This window comes from Equus quagga, chromosome 18 (genome assembly GCF_021613505.1).
Source record: "Equus quagga isolate Etosha38 chromosome 18, UCLA_HA_Equagga_1.0, whole genome shotgun sequence".
Lineage (NCBI taxonomy): Eukaryota > Metazoa > Chordata > Mammalia > Perissodactyla > Equidae > Equus > Equus quagga.
The window spans coordinates 40232065-40249373 of NC_060284.1; the positions used below are offsets into that span (position 1 = coordinate 40232065).

At 43.3% G+C, this 17309-nt stretch overlaps 1 protein-coding gene across 1 annotated transcript in view; it reads left to right on the forward strand.

Annotated features, from left to right (window-relative positions):
• The first annotated feature begins 264 nt into the window (after positions 1-264).
• The window catches only part of FNDC7 (fibronectin type III domain containing 7), a 29684-nt gene continuing 12639 nt past the window's right edge, over positions 265-17309 (forward strand). The window contains exons 1-8 of the mRNA XM_046645115.1: positions 265-327; positions 836-854; positions 6414-6668; positions 7689-7949; positions 11129-11386; positions 14095-14349; positions 16102-16359; positions 16892-17146. Coding sequence (XP_046501071.1) covers positions 265-327; positions 836-854; positions 6414-6668; positions 7689-7949; positions 11129-11386; positions 14095-14349; positions 16102-16359; positions 16892-17146 — 1624 coding nt within the window. The remainder of the gene's footprint in view (positions 328-835; positions 855-6413; positions 6669-7688; positions 7950-11128; positions 11387-14094; positions 14350-16101; positions 16360-16891; positions 17147-17309) is intronic.

The following is a 17309-nucleotide window of genomic DNA, read 5'->3' on the forward strand; positions in this document are numbered from 1 at the left end:
AGGTTACAGTAACTTCGGGGTCCACTTGGCATGGCTTTCTTCAACTCTCTTCTTTTTTTCAGTCTTTGCAATACTTGTCCCTGCCGGTCTCCAGGTGCCCCAAGTTACTGATCAGCTCCACAGCAAAGGGGAGGAGCCACTTCCCAGGGTCTGTTCGCAGCATCACAGCCCCACATCCCAGCGACCAACAGTGCTGCCCTCCTGGGGACCAAAGAGGACATTGATCACTCTGTTGTGTGCCATGTGAGTGCGATGTCCAACAGGATGGCTGGTGGACCCAAGAAATGTTTGTCTTTGATCGGATTCAGTCTTATCTGTCTTAAAATGGTGAGTTCACCATTCTGACCCACCTGCAACTATTGAGGGGGGGAAAAGACATAGTTACTATCTTTCTCTTTTTTTGAGGGCCTACAGCGTGGGGAGATAGAAATCAAAATATTTTGGATCGTGCCAAGATAGTATATGTTTGCGTGTTTGAAATTTAATGCGATTTACTAGAGAACGAAAACAAGATCATCATTATATTTTAAGAACAAAGATTTCTGAAAAATCTGTCAGCAGCTACTGACTTAGTTCAATAGACAGATTCAGGGAGAAAAATGAAATAGTAACGTGATCTGCCTCCAGCCTCGAACTTCTATTTAGGTTTGCTTTGTGGTAGATTTGAGTGTTGGGAAATGACTTGTGCAAATAAATGTTCTGTATGGATTGAAAGATTGCTCACATTACGTATAAAAATGTTGTGATAAATTGGTTATTGCTCTGATTTCTGTTTTACATTTCCCCAAATGGTGTTTTTATTTACCGTTCTAATTTTCTAAACTTTCCTTTTCAGGTTGCTTCAGCAAAAACAGGTAAAATTTTCTGAAATGCAAGTTTTCCCTCCCCAGATTTGATTTTAATTTCCACTGTTAATTCTTGGGCTGCCCTGAAATATAAAGGCTATACCAGGAAAAATATTCAGCATTTTCTGAGCGCTCACACTGTGAGTGTAACTGGTGAGACAAATACATGGATTAAACTTAAAAGATTTAAGTACTTGTGTGATATTCTCATTGAGTGCTGAGATGTACAGAGTCATGTAATCAGGAATTTTCTCAAATACAGTTAGCCATTAGTAAAATATTACAATGATCATTGTTCCAGTCAAAGAAACAAAATTTTAGTCATAAATAGTGAAGAATCTAATTTATTTAAATTTTCTTATTTGTCTTCTGAGGAATTAGAGGAGAAAACTAGAAACATTTTTGATTAAAATTTCGAGAATCTCTACTTTAATAAAAAAAAGGATTTTACACTTCTAATATTGCATCCTTAAAATATAGACAATGATAATTCAGAGCTGGACAAAGGCTTTCTTTTAAAAAGAATTTATTTCCATCTTTCTTGGATAAATGACTGAAGGCAAGGGTAATTTCTCTAGAGGCCTCTTCTAGCTCCTACATTCTAGAAAGCTAAGTCTCCAGAATGGAAATTTATGTTCAAAGGGATTTAGATTATCTGGAGGAGCCATATAATATCGATTATATCACCAACAAACTCTCATAGCAATTTAACATAAATAAGAACAATTTTTACTTATTATTTTGTCTCTACCACAGAAAAGAAAGTGTAAATAATACAATTTTTAAAAATTGATATAGATATATGGCTGAGCCATAAAATCCATGCATATACCATAGGTTTAAAAAAATTTTTTTTTTTTTAAAGATTGGCACTAGGCTAACAACTGTTGCCAATCTTCCTTTTTTTTTTTAAGGATTGGCACCTGGGCTAACAACTGTTGCCAATCTTTTTTTTCCCCTGCTTTATTTCCCAAACACCCCTCCCCCCCCCCCCCCCCGCCATACATAGTTGTATGTCTCAGTTGCAGGTGCTTCTGGTTGTGGGCTGAGGACCGCTGCCGTGTCCGCGCCCAGGATCCGAACCCTGGGCCGCCGCAGCGGAGCGCACCAACTTAACCACTCAGCCACGGAGCTGGCCCCCGGTTTTTAAAAATTATTATTTCATGCTTTGTTCTTATTTACTTATCTTATTCTTGAGAAACCTTCAGGATTGACCAGGAAGCTATGAGAAGGACTATTTGGCCATGTACGAAGTGATTTTTGTTTTATAAGTGGTCTTTGGATAGACAAAATCTAGCTCTGTTTTCTCTTGGAAGGTCCTAGGCCAGCCACGTGGCCAAGTGGTTAAGTTCGTCTGCTCTGCTTGGGTGGCCCAGGGTTCACTGGTCTGGATCCTGGGACCTAACCTAGCACTGCTCCTCAAGCCGTGCTGAGGCGGTGTCCCACATAGAAGAACTAGAAGGACATACAACTAGAGTATACAACTATGTACTGGGGCTTTGGGGAGAAAAAAAAGGTCCCAGGATACCCAGAACATGCTGAGCCTTCAGAATGGGCATCTTTTTAGTCTCACACTATTCACACTATTCAAAAGAAAGAGTTGGTCGGCTCAGACACTGATGGTGCTGTTCATTGATTCATCCTGGCTTGTCGATAGATGAGATGTGGGGTGTTTTTTTTGTGAGGAAGGTTGGCCATGAGCTAACATCTGTTGCCAATCTTCTTATTTTTGCTTGAGGAAGATGGTTCCTGAGCTAACATCCATGCCAATCTTCCTCTACCTTGTATATGGGATGCTGCCACAGCATGGCCTGATGAATGGTGTGTAGGTCCCTGCCTGGGATCCGAACCTGCGAACCCTGGGCCGTGGAAGCTGAGTGCATGACCTTAACCACTACACCAGGGAGCCAGCCCAGGGATGTGTTGTTGTTGTTGGTTTTTTCCAGGATGTGTTTTATGGATACACCAGTCCCCCCTTATCTGAGGTTTTGTTTTCCACGGTTTCAGTTACCCGCAGTCAACCATAGTCCAAAAATATTAAATGGAATATTCAGAAATAAACAGTTCATGAGTTTCAATTTGCACGCTGTTCTAAGTAGCATGATGCAGTCATGCTGTCCCACTCTGTCCTGCCCGGGTAGTGAATCATCCCTTTGTCCAGCATATCCACACTCTATGTGTTACCCTCTGTTAGTCACTTAGTAGCTATCTGGGTTATCAGATGGACTGTCACTACATGGCAGTGCTCATGCTTAATTAACCCTTATTTTACTTATTAATGGCCCTAAAACACAAGAGTAGTGGTGCTGGCAATTTGGATATGCCAAAGAGAAGCTGTAAATTGCTTCCTTTAAGTGAAAAGGCGAAAGTTCTTGACTTACTGGAGAAAGAAAAAAAATCAGATGCTGAGGTGGCTAAGATCTATGGTAACTTTTATTACAGCACAATCATCCCTCAGTATCCGAGGGGGATTGGTTCCAGGATCCCTGCTGATACCAAAATCTGCGAATGCTCAACTCTCTTATTTAAAAAGACATAGTATTTGCATATAACCTACACACATCCTCCCATATACATTAAATCATCTCTAGATTACTTATAATACCTAATACAATGTGAATGGTATGACAGTCATTGTTATACTGTATTGTTTAGGAAATATTAACAAGAAAAGAAGTCTGTACATGTTCGGTACAGATGCAACTATCCTAGGCATTTCCATCTGGGGTTGGTTGAATCCGCAGATGTGGAACCAAGATTACCTATAATTGTTCTATTTTATTAGTGGTTGTAGTTAACCTCTTACCGTGCCTAATTTATAAATTAAACTTTATCATAGGTATGTATGTATAGGAAAAAACAGTATATATGGGGTCCGGTACTATCCAAGGTTTCAGGCACCCACTGGGAATCTTTGAATGAATCATCTGCAGATATGGCTGGGGTTGGGGGAATACTGAACTGCGTAGGAGGTTTCATTTTGAGTGTGTGTGTTTAGATTCTCTTTCGGCTCTGTTTTGGCTGTTTTTCTGTGTCTGGCCACTGGGGCCACATAGGCTAATTTAGATCTCTGAGTTGGTAGAATGCACAGATGCTGAGAATCAAACAGTTTCGCTTTTGTCTGATCAAAGTGATTGACTGCACATCTAGGGAATAAAGTTTTCTCTTTCATCAAAGCGGTAAGTGGGCCAAACACAGAACTAAAAAAGAGTGAAGAACTTCTGCTAATTTATGGAGCCTCACACAGCCCACTCAAGCTTCTCGTCTCTTTAAGGGAAACATAGTCCAGAGGTGTGGATCTTCTTTCATTGCAGTTAGTGGTCAGATTCTGCCCTAGTACCGAGTGTAAAACGGGCCATCTGTCTGCCCAGTCTGTGCTCCCCCCAGATTCCCCAGAATCACACATTCCCTGGCACCCTGCATAGCAGTGCCGTGTGGTCTGGCTTTTCCAAACCCAAAACTTGCTCATCCTGGTTCACACACACAAATAGCGACCCTTCCTACCTTTCAAAGTCCCCTTACATACAGTAGTACTTCGCTTAATCTTTAAAACCATCCTAAAATCTAGGTATTTTACATTTCAAAGTAAATCCTAAGATGTAGGTATTATTAATTTCGACTTCTCAAGGGAGAAAACCAAGACTAGAAGACGTTAAATGACTTGTACACGTTCACACACAAAAATAAACAGCAGAGCCAGGGCTCAAACCCAGAGTCCCTGAAGCCCCGTGGTTCATCCTGCTGATCCTGGCTTCATGTATTACTCCTTCCAGGCAAATGTGCCTCTCCCAGCTCAGTTTGGTGGAGTTTGGTGGAATCCTCAGGCCCCTTGGCAGGCTTGTGAGGAGATCGTCTGTGTCATGCTAGCCTTTTACATGCCTTTCAAACCACTCCCATGGATGCACTGTCAGGCCTCCTGTGTCAATGGCTAGCTCGGTTGTCATTTTTCCAGGAAGTTAGCCCATTCTAATGAGCAGGACTGGCTAACATGGAGATAAGATGAACCATGGGGCCAAAGGAAACAGAAGGAGTTGAAAGCCACCACGAAGTTAGAGGAGAGAAGGCGCACAACGCAGGATAAATAACTCAGGGGGGGTGGGCAGAAAATCGATGAGTATGTGGGAAGGATGAAATGGGAGCCCCTAGTGGGGCTTTCTATCCTGCAGAAGGGAGAGGGGACATCAGTTCTTCCTGCAGAGTCAGCTTCTGCTGGCACATGGCTAAGATGAGCAGGCCTGCAACTTTTCCCCAGCATATACAACCATCGTAGTTTCCTTTCAATGGCAAAGCAGACAGTCCTGGGTGATGTTCAAGGAATGTCTGGCCAGTGCACAGTGGAGACTTTGTTCATTCTTGCAGCATGGCTATTTCTGAGATGCCGCTAAAGCCAACTCTCTGGGCTATCGGGCCAGAAAGAGAAGGTTGTCTGTATCAGGCGCTTAGGGACTGGGCAGGTGGGGGTTTGCCGGGGGAGGGAGCTGATGCTGGCAAATCACACAGTCAGTCTGTATTTACTCTCTCTCCTCTTTGCTCTATAGTTTTATTTCGCCCTTTAGTTTTGAATTTGGCATAGAGTGATTTTACCCAGCAAATGCAGTACATTAAAAAAGGCCAAGTGCCAGTTTCAAACCTAAAACGCAGCTATTTTTGTTTGACCTTTTCTTTCACTTGGATCTCTAACACCCAGGGCATTTTTGTGTCTGTGGATTTTTGTAAAGTAGTAAATCTGATTACCATGCTGTATCTCCTACTGCACATCCAAAGCGTGGGAATGCTTTGTGTAACTCATGACATAAGCATCCGTACCCCTCTGGCAAACCATGGCCAGGCCCAGATGAGGAGGGGGCCACAGCATCACATTCTTATGCTGGGGAAGATGTTTTGATAGACAAAGGGGGAATAAAGTTTATTTTTATTTTATGTAGAAGGATCTGAAAATGGTTTCACTGTGATAATATGAAAGAAAGTACAACGGAGCAATTATAAAACAAAGAACTCGCTTCTCCCTCTTCCTCCATTAGATTAAACAACACTTGGGAAATGTGCATGAGATGGACACCGCAGCCACTGTGGCAGAGGACCCTCGTGGAGGCAGTGGAGCGGATTCATGGGGCGGTGGGGGGGGGGGGGGGGGGGGGGGGGGGGGGGGGGGGGGGGGGGGGGGAGCTGAGGGCAAAGCAGATTGGGAAATTCACAGAATGCCAAAACAGAGTAGAATCCTCTGGCATGAAGCCCCTCAATTACTCTCTCCCTCCTCTCAGAGTTCTTTCCCACAATCACTCTCCATTCTTGTTTAACTCTTTTAAAAATACAAAAAATGCAAATTATCCTGGAGGCAACTGGGAAAAGCCTTTGAAATCTCATCCTGAATGAGAGGTTTGAGTTTTTTGGCTCTCTTCTAGAGTGTAGCTTTGCCTTTCTTTTTCTCTGTTTTTGCTTGATCTGGAAAATAAGGGCAAAGTTTATGTCTGAAGGATGCCACGAGAATAATTTAGTTTGAAAAGTAAAATGAAAAAAGTAATCCTGATAGGTATCTTAGCTAATGTATAGCTTCAAAATCTCTTTCAGCTCCTGAAATACCCACCATTGATCAGGCATATTCAAAAATCAGCAACAGTATCACCGTGGAATGGGCTACGGTGCCAGGGGCCACCAGTTACCTCCTCACCGCCAAAGATGGGGACACTGTCATTGAAACCATGGTGGCCAGTTCCCCAGGCACGGTGACGGGGCTGAAGGCTGCGACCTTGTACCAAATCACCGTGAGATCCATCAGTGCCGCTGGGAGAAGCCAGGCATCCCCTCCAAAGCAGGCAAAGACAGGTAGCGGATGCTCATCCTCTGTTGAGCGATTGCTTGTGACTTGGATTAGTTTCACTGAGGCTGCACATGTGTCAAGTAATTTTGTGTCATGAGAGTGCCTATGATTCAGGGCCCAGGAGTGGAAGCCAGATAATGTTTTTTTGGGAATTCAGATATCTGTGGAGGAGAGGGATATTTAAATTCCAGATGTGCTGGAAAATAAAACCCATTTCTGGGCATCTTTGATAGCATCCCTCCTTTTAAATCTCTGAAAAAGGGATTTCTGTTTCTAACCTTAGGTATCCATTAAGACCATGCTAAAGAAAGAACCCAAAGGGAGGGCCAGCCTCATGGCGCAGCGGTTAAGTTCGCTTGTTCCGCTTCTCGGCGGCCCGGGGTTCGCCGGCCGGGATCCCAGGTGCAGACATGGCACCGCTTGGCAAAAACCATGCTGTGGTAGGCGTCCCATGTATAGAGCAGAGGAAGATGGCCATGGAGGTTAGCTGAGGGCCAGTCTTCCTCAGCAAAAAGAGGAGGATTGGCCATAGACGTTAGCTCAGGGCTAATCTTCCTAAAAAAAAAAAAAAAAAAAAAGAACACAAAGGGATTTCGCTGCACTTTGACTTGTTTAAGTAAAAACATTTGGAATTTGTCATCGGCATTACTTACATTGAATTGATAAAGTTGTACTTAGGCATATTTCTGAAAAGTTGTATGCACATTAAAACAGTATAAACCATCATTTCCCCCATTGACTTGTATTATGATTACGGGGATGTTTTATCGAATTTCTTACCAACCTCCACTTGAAATTAATGCCTAATATTAGAGTTTCTCTGTTCCCCATCCCTCTGCCGAGTCATTTATAATTAATATAGGTTTAGATAGCAATTATTTAATGGGACTCTGCCATGAATCCTTTTGTAAAGCAAATAATTATTTCATAATATGGATAATCAACCTCAAATTACTTATTCCTAAATATGAATTATCCTCTGTTGGGCTTTCATAACACAAATGCGTGTGTTTTTGTCTTTGTAGTGTTGGCAGCACCAATTCTGGAAGTGAGCTCTCCCAGTCCTGACTCTATCCTTGTGCAGTGGGAAGCTGTATATATGGCAATTGGATTCTCTGTGTCCGTTATGCGAGCCAACGGTTTGGGGCGAATATGGAAAGAGAATACCACAAACACCTCCTTGACATTCACCAGTTTAGACTCTGGGACTCTCTACACCATAAAGGCCTATGCATGGAATGCCAATGGAACCCCTGGGGATGACTCCACCTGCAATCAGAGAACCAGTAAGGACTTCTGGGCTCAGCCCCAAACAATCTCCCTTTTGATTCATGAGAGGGGCTGTGCGTTGTAGCCATCAAGAGCCGTGTTAAGTGATAAGTACAGAGCAGCTGGCAGCAGCTATTTAAATTTATTATGAGTTTATTAATAGTGCTTTGACGATTCCTCCTCAGTCGTTTGAATGCTTACTGCATATATAAAGAGATGCTGCTCAGAATACACGGAGCACAGCACTCCCCCTCTGATACCCAACTTCATCTCAGCACACGTTCAATATCACACAGCGGGAGACGACTCTTGTTAGGTTTACAGGCACCCCTTGTCCCTTCCTGGGTTCAGACCAATAGTAAAGAATTGGGACAAACAGGAATTCATTTATTCAGGAGGCGTTTAATAAGTGTGTGCCAACTTTGAGCAGGCATTGTACTATAGATACAGCAGCAAACAAAACAAAGTTCCTGTTGTTATAGGTACTTTATGCTGTGGCGGCAAGCAGTGTTTCAGAAACACTTCCCAAGGCCTCCACTTAGGCCTGAGGCCAACATGGGGCTTTCCATCACCTCTCCCACAGTTGTAGGCTGAGAAGCCAGAGCATGGTATATGATCTCTCATCAACCCCATCGCAGGGATACCCCAACCAGGGCATCCTACTGTGTGATAACTGGAAGCCCACACTGAGCTGCTGGAGTGACCCAAAAGAATGAGAGGGAGAGAAAGAGAAGGAGAGAGATTTTTTTCTTCTCTTGAGGCAGAGTAAGCCATTCACTGACAATATGGCCTAATAGATGCCAGACTCACCAACAGATGAACTGTTTCATCCCTTGGGGAGGACCAAAGAAAGGGTGGAAAGAAACCAGAAATGTTCTCTCCACCATTCCCTAAGTTTGGAAGGAAGTGGAAGCCCCATTGCCAGTGGGTCAAGGCAGGAAATCAGGGAGAAGGGAAGGGTTTGCCTTTTATAAGACTTCTTTAGAGCGAAAAAGTGGCCCTAAGGTGAGTCATAATGCACCTGGTGAGTCAGGGTATCTGAGACAAACCAATCTCACTGGGTCTTTTCCAGGCATTCATTCATTCATTCCTTCTTTCCACAAACATTTATTGAGGGCCCACTGTGTGCTGCATGTAGTTTAGCTGATGACGATACAAAATTAAATAAAGCATGACCTTACACTCAAAGACCTGATTGTGTCCTAGGAGAGACCAGTGTGTAAATCAATGGTTTCACTCCTGTGTATCAAGTGCTTTGATAGCAGGACGCACAGGCGCAGAGTGGCACAGGAGGAGCATCTGCATCAGCCTAGGGGGCAGGGAGAACCACCTCCTAGAGACAACTCTTCTTAGAGCCTTTCTCTGTATTTGTTTCCTATGTTTTAAAAAGTTTCAGAGAGGGCCCGGCCCAGTGGCACAGTGGTTAAGTGCGCACGCTCTGCTTTGGCGGCCCCGGGTTCGCTGGTTCAGATCCCAGGTGCAGACATGGCACCGCTTGGGAAAAGCCATGCTGTGGAGACATCCTACATATAAAGTAGAGGAAGATGGGCATGGATGTTAGCTCAGGGCCAGTCTTCCTCAGCAAAAAAAGGAGGATTGGTAGGAGTTAGCTCAGGGCTAATCTTGCTTAAAAAAAAAAAGTTTCAGAGAGTTTAGATTTAGCCTCTATATTAGTTTGCTAGGGATTCCGCAACAGAGTACCACAAGGTGTGTGGCTTAAACAATAGAAATTTGTCTCACAGAAAATTTTGGAGGCTAGAAGTATGACATCAAGGTATCGGCAGGGCTGGTTCCTTCTGAGGGTTGTGGGAAAGGATCTGTTCCGGGCATCTCTCCTTGGCTTGCAGATGGCCGTCTTCACATTCACATGGCGTTCCACCGGTGCGTGTATGCCTGGGCCCAAATTTCATCTTTTTATAAGGACATCAGCTGTATTGGATTAAGGCCCACCCTAATGATCTCATCTTAACTATTTGCATCTGCTGAGACCCTATTTCCAGATAAGATCACACTCTGAGGTCCTAGGGGTTAGGACTGCAACACAGGAATTTTGAGGGGACTGATTCAGCCCATAACAGTCTCCTACTTCCCTGCTTATTTTTCCTGGTTCTTCCACGCCCCATGTGGGCAAAGCAGGTTGTCCTAAAACACTACGGCTACCTTTCCCAGCCTCGGGCTCGGCAGAACCCCAGAGCAGGTTTGCCTCTGGAGACAAGCTGACCACGAAGCAGGGGAAGAGTCCTGTCGAGATGGTTGGCAGGAGAAACATGGCAGGTGGCCGCCTTGCAGAGGATGAGTTGAGTCCCTGTATTCTCAAGCAGGGTCCTCCCTGTTTACCCCCATGTGTGTCCAGAGCGTGCTGTTCTCTACTCACAAGCTTTCCTAGAAGTTCTATGAGGCCTGCCAGATGGGCCTTCTTATAGCTCAGATTCCAGAGAACTGAGGCCAACTTCTCCTCTCTCCAGCCCAGGAGAACACCCCTCCAGCTTCTTCAGGGAGATAAGGCTGAAGAAAGGAAGGCATGTTTTTGAGAATGTAGAGGGAAGCATTTTGGAGACACTAGTAAGACTGCCTTAATATGTGATCATCACACTTGATACTTTCCTTCCTTACTTTTGATTTTGATTTAGAGTGGAATGAGAGTTTGCTCTTCTAGAAATGATTATGACCTAAAAGCTCTTACAGAAAAAGTCGTAGCAGGTTTCCAAAAGTAAAGACGGCATATTGTTGAAGTTGATCTGTTTAGCTCCATCAATTGATAATAGAGAGACTATTTGACCCACCACTTCATAATCACATTCCCACATGGCCCTTTTAGCCCCTCACATTTATTATTTCATTTAATTATTTCCATCACTTGTCAAGTTGTACATTCACTCATTCATTCATTCAAAATATGCTTATTGAGCACCTTGGGGTTGATCTTATTGGATCCATTTTAAAGATGAAAAAAATTAAATAATAAAAAGATTAAATAACATGACCAATGTCACATAGATAGTTGTGAGTTTGCATAGTTAATGGCAGATATGTCACCAGTTTCCAGGTACCTTAAATCCCAATTTTATGCTCTGAACATTTGCAATTATCCTACTACTGGGGTACCTCATCTCCAATCTCTGCAACGTTGTCAGGCCAAATCTTACTTGGATTCCTGAGGCTGCTGCAAAATCTTAATTGTTTCTCAAAAATGTAGGTCCTCGTGCTCCTGCCAATATTCAAGTCTCTTTTGATAGTGGGGCTCTGAAGGCATCCGTTTCATGGGCACCGACGGAAGGAGCTTTCAACTATACTGTGATGGCTTTGAGCGACTCTTCGGAGCTGAGCTGTAGTACGACTTTCAGTTCCTGCATCATCTCCTCTCTCCAGTGTGGAACTGAGTACCTGATTTCAGTTTTAGCAAGTAATGATGCTGGATCCAGCAAGTCAGCTTCAGCAGTGACCCTGAAGACCGGTATGTAAACAAGAGTGAGATCAATGCGGGGCTGGTGAGCCAAAGCGGCTGCCATAAGGGAAACAAATAATCACCCAACAATGTTCCAGAACACTCTGGAAGAAGTGAAAATGAAAGCCTGGTCTAAATGAAAGCATTGAGTTGGACATTCTGATGACTTTGAACAGTGTTGATAGTGAAACTAGATATTGTGCACTGGAAAAAGCACTTCTTTGAAAATTAGGAGGCCTGGCTCCTATTCCAGGTCTTTCATTAATTAGTTTATCTTCTGTTTCATTTGTAAAGCTGTAAAACTTTGAAGACCCCGTTTGAGTTATCCACAGCTCTAACTGTGCGGTACAGATAGCAGCCTCTTCTTTACATCGTGTTTCACAGGCCTAGGGTTTAGTGGGAGCTATTTTTTAAGATAAATGAGATGGCTATAGTTCTGAATATGTGTTTAGACATCTTCCTATTTTCATTCTTACCAGAAAGATAAGGACTTACATATGTGAAGGTTTATTCCTCTATTCAGAAATACCCCGGGGCCGGCCTGGTGGCACAGCAGTTAAGTTCTCACGTTCCGCTTCGGCGGCCCAGGGTTCACAGGTTCAGATCCCGGGTATGGACATGGCACCGCTTGGCAAAAGCCATGCTGTGGTAGGCGTCCCACATATAAAGTAGAGGGAGACGGGCATGGATGTTAGCTCAGGGCCAGTCTTCCTCAGCAAAAAGAGGAGGATTGGTGGCAGATGTTAGCTCAGGGCTAATCTTCCTCAAAAGAAAAAAAAGAAATATCTATGTGTTTTGGTGATGGAAACTAACAATCAGTGAAGACCTACTATGTACTAGGCACTATAAATACATTATTTTGTTAATTTTCATGACAACTCAGTGAGGTAGAAGCTACTATCTTTTTTTTCCTATAAGAAAATCCTAGCTCAAAGAAGTGAAATAATTTTCCCAAGGGCACACCAATAGTAAGTGGTAGAGCTGGGATTCAAGCCCAAGTTTGCCTGATTTCACTCCACTAAGCCAAAGAAAGTGAAGATAATTACGATAATGCCCAGTTTATCCAACAGTCAGAATTATGTCATTCTAAGTTTAAGAGGCTTCTGAGCACAATGGAAAAGAGCCGTCACCAAGCTGATGCACTGTATTTCACAGGGAAAAAGTACAGCTAACCCCAAGATCCACAGTTCCTTATAGATATGTTAAATTAAGGTCCCTGGTAACAAACTTAGTGATTCAGCTTCTCTTTTGACAACTTTAACTTAATGCGAACGGTACATTAGAAATGGTTATGAGGATGGGATAGCTGAGTTGAGGGAAGAGATAAATATATTTTCAAAAGCACAGCGGTTCCAAGTTAGTCATTTAATACAGAAAAGAACCATCAGTGTTTCTCAATCTTGGACGCACATTAAGGGCATCTGGGGAGCTTTTCTAAAATCCCGATACCCAGGCCTCACCTAAAGACCAATTAAATTGCAGTTGCTGGGAATGGAGTCTGGATATGAATAGTTTGTAAAAGCTCCTTAGTTGATTCTAATGTGCAGGCAAGGTAAAGTGCCACTGAAATAGTCCTGCACACTTATCAGTCCAAGAGGCACCACCGTGGTTTGTGGAGAACACAATCAATCATGATCAGGGAAACGACCTTGGTTTATCAATAAAAGAACTATGTTTAGAAAGTATTATGTGTTTCCTGGATCCCAGAATTGTGTCATATGTCTTAGGATGGTTCCCATTAGAGATGACTAAATGTTTAAAAGCTTAGAGCTTGAAAGAATGACCTTTATTTGAATTCATTCCTTCAGGAGGCTTTATTCTATGCTGATCCTGGCATTGCCTTAACACAGAAATGCAGGCAGTATTAACCAAAGTGATCTGTGCCTGTTTCTGACATAGTCTAGCATGTATTGCGTGAGATAAATTTTAGGACGTGAGAATGCCTCGTTGGTTTGCACATACTATTTATTTGTTCCTTGTCCATAGCATCTGGTATCTTAACTCTCTAAGACTCTCCCTGAAGGAAGTCATGGGAATAAGAATGTGTTCTGTCACTCAGTGCATGTTAGAACTTCCTATGCTACGGAAGTTTGGAACACAAGCCCTCAGAAACACCCAGCTCCATCCTTTGCTGGCTGTGTGAGCTTGGAAAAGTCACCCAACCTCTATGGGCCTCAGTTTCCTCGATTGTAAGGTGATGATAATTGTTGGAAGAATTAGAATTAATTAATTATTTATTATTAATTGATTTATTATTATTAATTAATTAATAGAAAGCACAATGAATGGTGGCTATTATCTCTAAAATGGATAGCTTCTGGGATATTCACTATTCCGCTCAGACCATCTGGCTTCATCTCTGCTTGAGGTCAAATCTTTCAACAAATATTCTAACAATGAAAATCCCCATATCTTAAAATGACTATTAAACTCTGATGGTCTATTATTTTAAACAATATTTCATATAACAAGAGAACTTGGACAGGTCTTTGGAGTTTGTTGTAGGAGCCTGGGCCTTATATCATAGTCTTTGGTTCTATAAAGAAAATCTTCTAATGCTTCTGGTACACAGTTTTGTGTGTCGTGCACCAAATTCAGTCTATTACAAAGCTCAGATTTGCCAATTTTGGTTGTCTTGAAATCCTGGACAACTGCAAAGATACAAAGAAAATCCCTTGCGTTACTCTCACAACGGTTTATCATTTATTATTTCCTAGTTGCTTGTGCACCTGCAAGAGTGATGATCCAAGAAGATCCCCCTGGTCGCCTGTCTGTGTCTTGGTCCAGCGCAGATCTGGGTGATCACTATGTGGCCTTTGTGAAGAGTGATGATGGCTTGGAAGTGCACTGCAACACACCCCTCACCCAGTGCAATTTCCTATCTGAGTGCGGCTTCACTTACTTTATTAGCGTTTTTGCCTACAACGAGGCGGGGCAGAGTCCTCTGGGTGATGTGTTCAATTATACTACAGGTAAGTCGCACTTGACCCTTGTAAAGGGAATTCTGAGTTTACTAAATTCAGCAGCAGAATCGATCACCTACTGCACTTATTGACTTACAGAGACTGCCTGGGGGTCATTCTGGGGTCAAGGACGGAAAGTGAATCTCTTCTCTCATATTTTTTCCAGACTAGGGAATTTTGGCTTCATGGACTCAAGTTTATCAAGAATGTAAGGTTTAGGAGTGAAACGAGGGGAGAGAATGTAGTGGTTCAACTCTGCTTTGAAAAATTGAACCCTCCACCAAGAAATACTCACAGTTCAGCCTTCTCCCGGGTGCTGAGGGATCCATCCCCTTCGCTTTCTCTGAGACCAGAGAAACAGAGATGCAAGTCAGAGACACTTCATGATGTAGAGGCTCTGGAGTGAGAAACCTGTGTCTAGGTCCCAACTTAACCACTAACTCATTTGCAAAATGGGGATTATGACGTCTACCTTGCTAGTCCCTTGGTGTACTCCACTACCAAAGGAGACAAACAATCACAAGAACACAAACATAAAAATATCTTTGGATGTGGTAAAGCACAACGCAGATACTTTTACTAGCATCATTGTTGGTTACTATTATTCTCTTCCACTAGGCGTGAATCTTCTACAGGGCAGGGATTATATTTTATCTCTTCATCCTCAATGCTTATCATAGTGTGATAGGCATAGGGGAGATGCTTGATTTTTGAAGAATGAGTAGAGTAAGTGACTTGAAATTAAGTGACTACAGGGGCCGGTCCCATTGCCGAGTGGTTAAGTTCGTGCACTCCGCTTCTGTGGCCGGGTGTTTTGCCGGTTCAGATCCTGGGCACGGACATGGCACCACTCATCAGGCCATGCTGAGTCGGCGTCCCAGATGCCACAACTAGGAGGACCCACAACTAAAAATATACAACTATGTATTGGGGGACTTTGGGGAGAAAAAGGAAAAATAAAACCTTAAAAAAATTAATTAACTACATTTACAAATAAGAATACTATACTATAATTATGTAAATAACAATTCTAGCTGGATTACAATAAATTTTGCTGGGATGAGGGACTCAAATAATTGGCGCCTTTGGAAATTGGAGTAAGAACTATCAATAAAGTCTCAAGAGCACAGGAGGGCCTTCCAGAAGGAGTGGCCTTGAACTGGAATTTTAAGGATGAATAGAATGTAGATGGGGCAAAGAGCATCCCAGAGAAACTCCAAACTGAGTCAAGCATTTCTCAGAATTTGTCCATGTGGTAATGTAGGGTCTCTTCTGAGATCTGCTAATAATACATCATTGTACACGTAGATCTGCTCCCCTCCGATCTCCCCCAGTTTTATCTGGTTTAGTGTCTGGAAAGACTGATGGAATCTAGCAGTCAGACTAAGTATGATTTTGTCAAGCAGAAGAGGGGAACAGCACTCCAGGAGAGGGGTTGGCAGTCTTTGAGGCAAAGGAAAACGAGAGCACATGTGGGGTGGAGCATTGAGGAGCTTGGTGTGGCAGGGGGTGGAGGGAGGCACCACTGAGCATGTAGACCGGCTACAGCTTGTAATGACCTTGAATGTCACGCATAGAGGATTTATCCTCTTTGTAGTGGGTGTGAGGCCAAGATCAGAGCTGGAGCGACGTGTAGGAGGTCCTTGCTGTAACTTAGGAGGGCAGCAGCAGAGACTCTGGGCACGAGGAGGTCAGGACTCAATGCCCCCTCTGACATCATTGCTCCTGCACTGACCATTCTCTCTCTGCTCCTGCTTTCAGCTCCCTGTTGTCCTAGTGACATTAACCCTGTATTGGTGTCCAGTGACAGAGTAGAGATTGTCTGGTCTCCTGTCCGTGGTGCCGAACTTTATGAAACCAAGGCTGTAGATGGGTTCAATGTGGTCGAGTGCAATGACACCGCTCCTGCTTGCACCCTTTCAGCTCTAGAGTGTGACACCAAGTACAATATCACAGTGTATTCCTTCAGTGAAGTCCGGGGCAGCAATATGTCATGTACTTCCCAATTTATAACCACAGGTAAGATACAGCTATGATTTCATCCACTGCTGTCTGAACAATTCACCCCAGCTATGTCCCTCAGGATGGGCATTCAGCAAGAACTATAAAAAGGCTAACTCCCATTAACCACTCTTTGTGGGGACCATTAGAGGCCCTGTCTTACTAAGGAGAGGCAGAAGAGGGAAAGTGGAAAAAAAGAAAACAAAAAAGGAGACCATGGGGAGAGTGGTCACTCAGCTATTCAGTTCCTCCTACCCGTGGGGGACAGGCCTGTTTTCACATTGTGAAGGTTAAGACTGCAAATATTAGTCTCAATTGTTTTTGCTTTTGGAGTTCAAAATGTTCCTTCACATTTTCCAGTTAGACCGATGCTATGGAAACCCAATACCATATATCAATGTCAACAGGTTTCCACACAAAGGTTCTATGAATTTGTCCTACATGCATGGTATGGTTGAAAGTAACAGGGAAAAAAATCAGTCTTAGACCAAATGGCACACGTGATATTTTTCACTCTCATTGTTTCAATTAATAACCTAAAATCTCTTAGCTCCTTGCAGTCCTGAAATAAAAAACATTACGAGGGATGCCTTCTCCGTGTTTATTGTGCACTGGCGATCCACAAATGATGATGCTACGTACACGGTGACTGCCCAGGGAGAGAAAGGGCTGCATCGGTGCAGCAGCACGGGAGAGTCCTGTACCATCGAGGGCTTGCCCTGCGGCTCAGTCTTCTCTGTCACTGCTGTGGCCGAAACACAGGCAGGACAGAGCCTCCCCAGCTACAGTGTGCCCCTAGAAACAGGTATGTAGCCACCACCTGCCTGAACATTGACTTCAGTGGGATCCTTAGGAATTGTTGTAAGACGAGAACTTTCTTATTTGATCTACCCTAAGTGTGATAGAAACACATTAAACTCAGAGCTTTTCAAAGAGCCCTGGTCTTAGAAAATAAAACTTTTAGCATT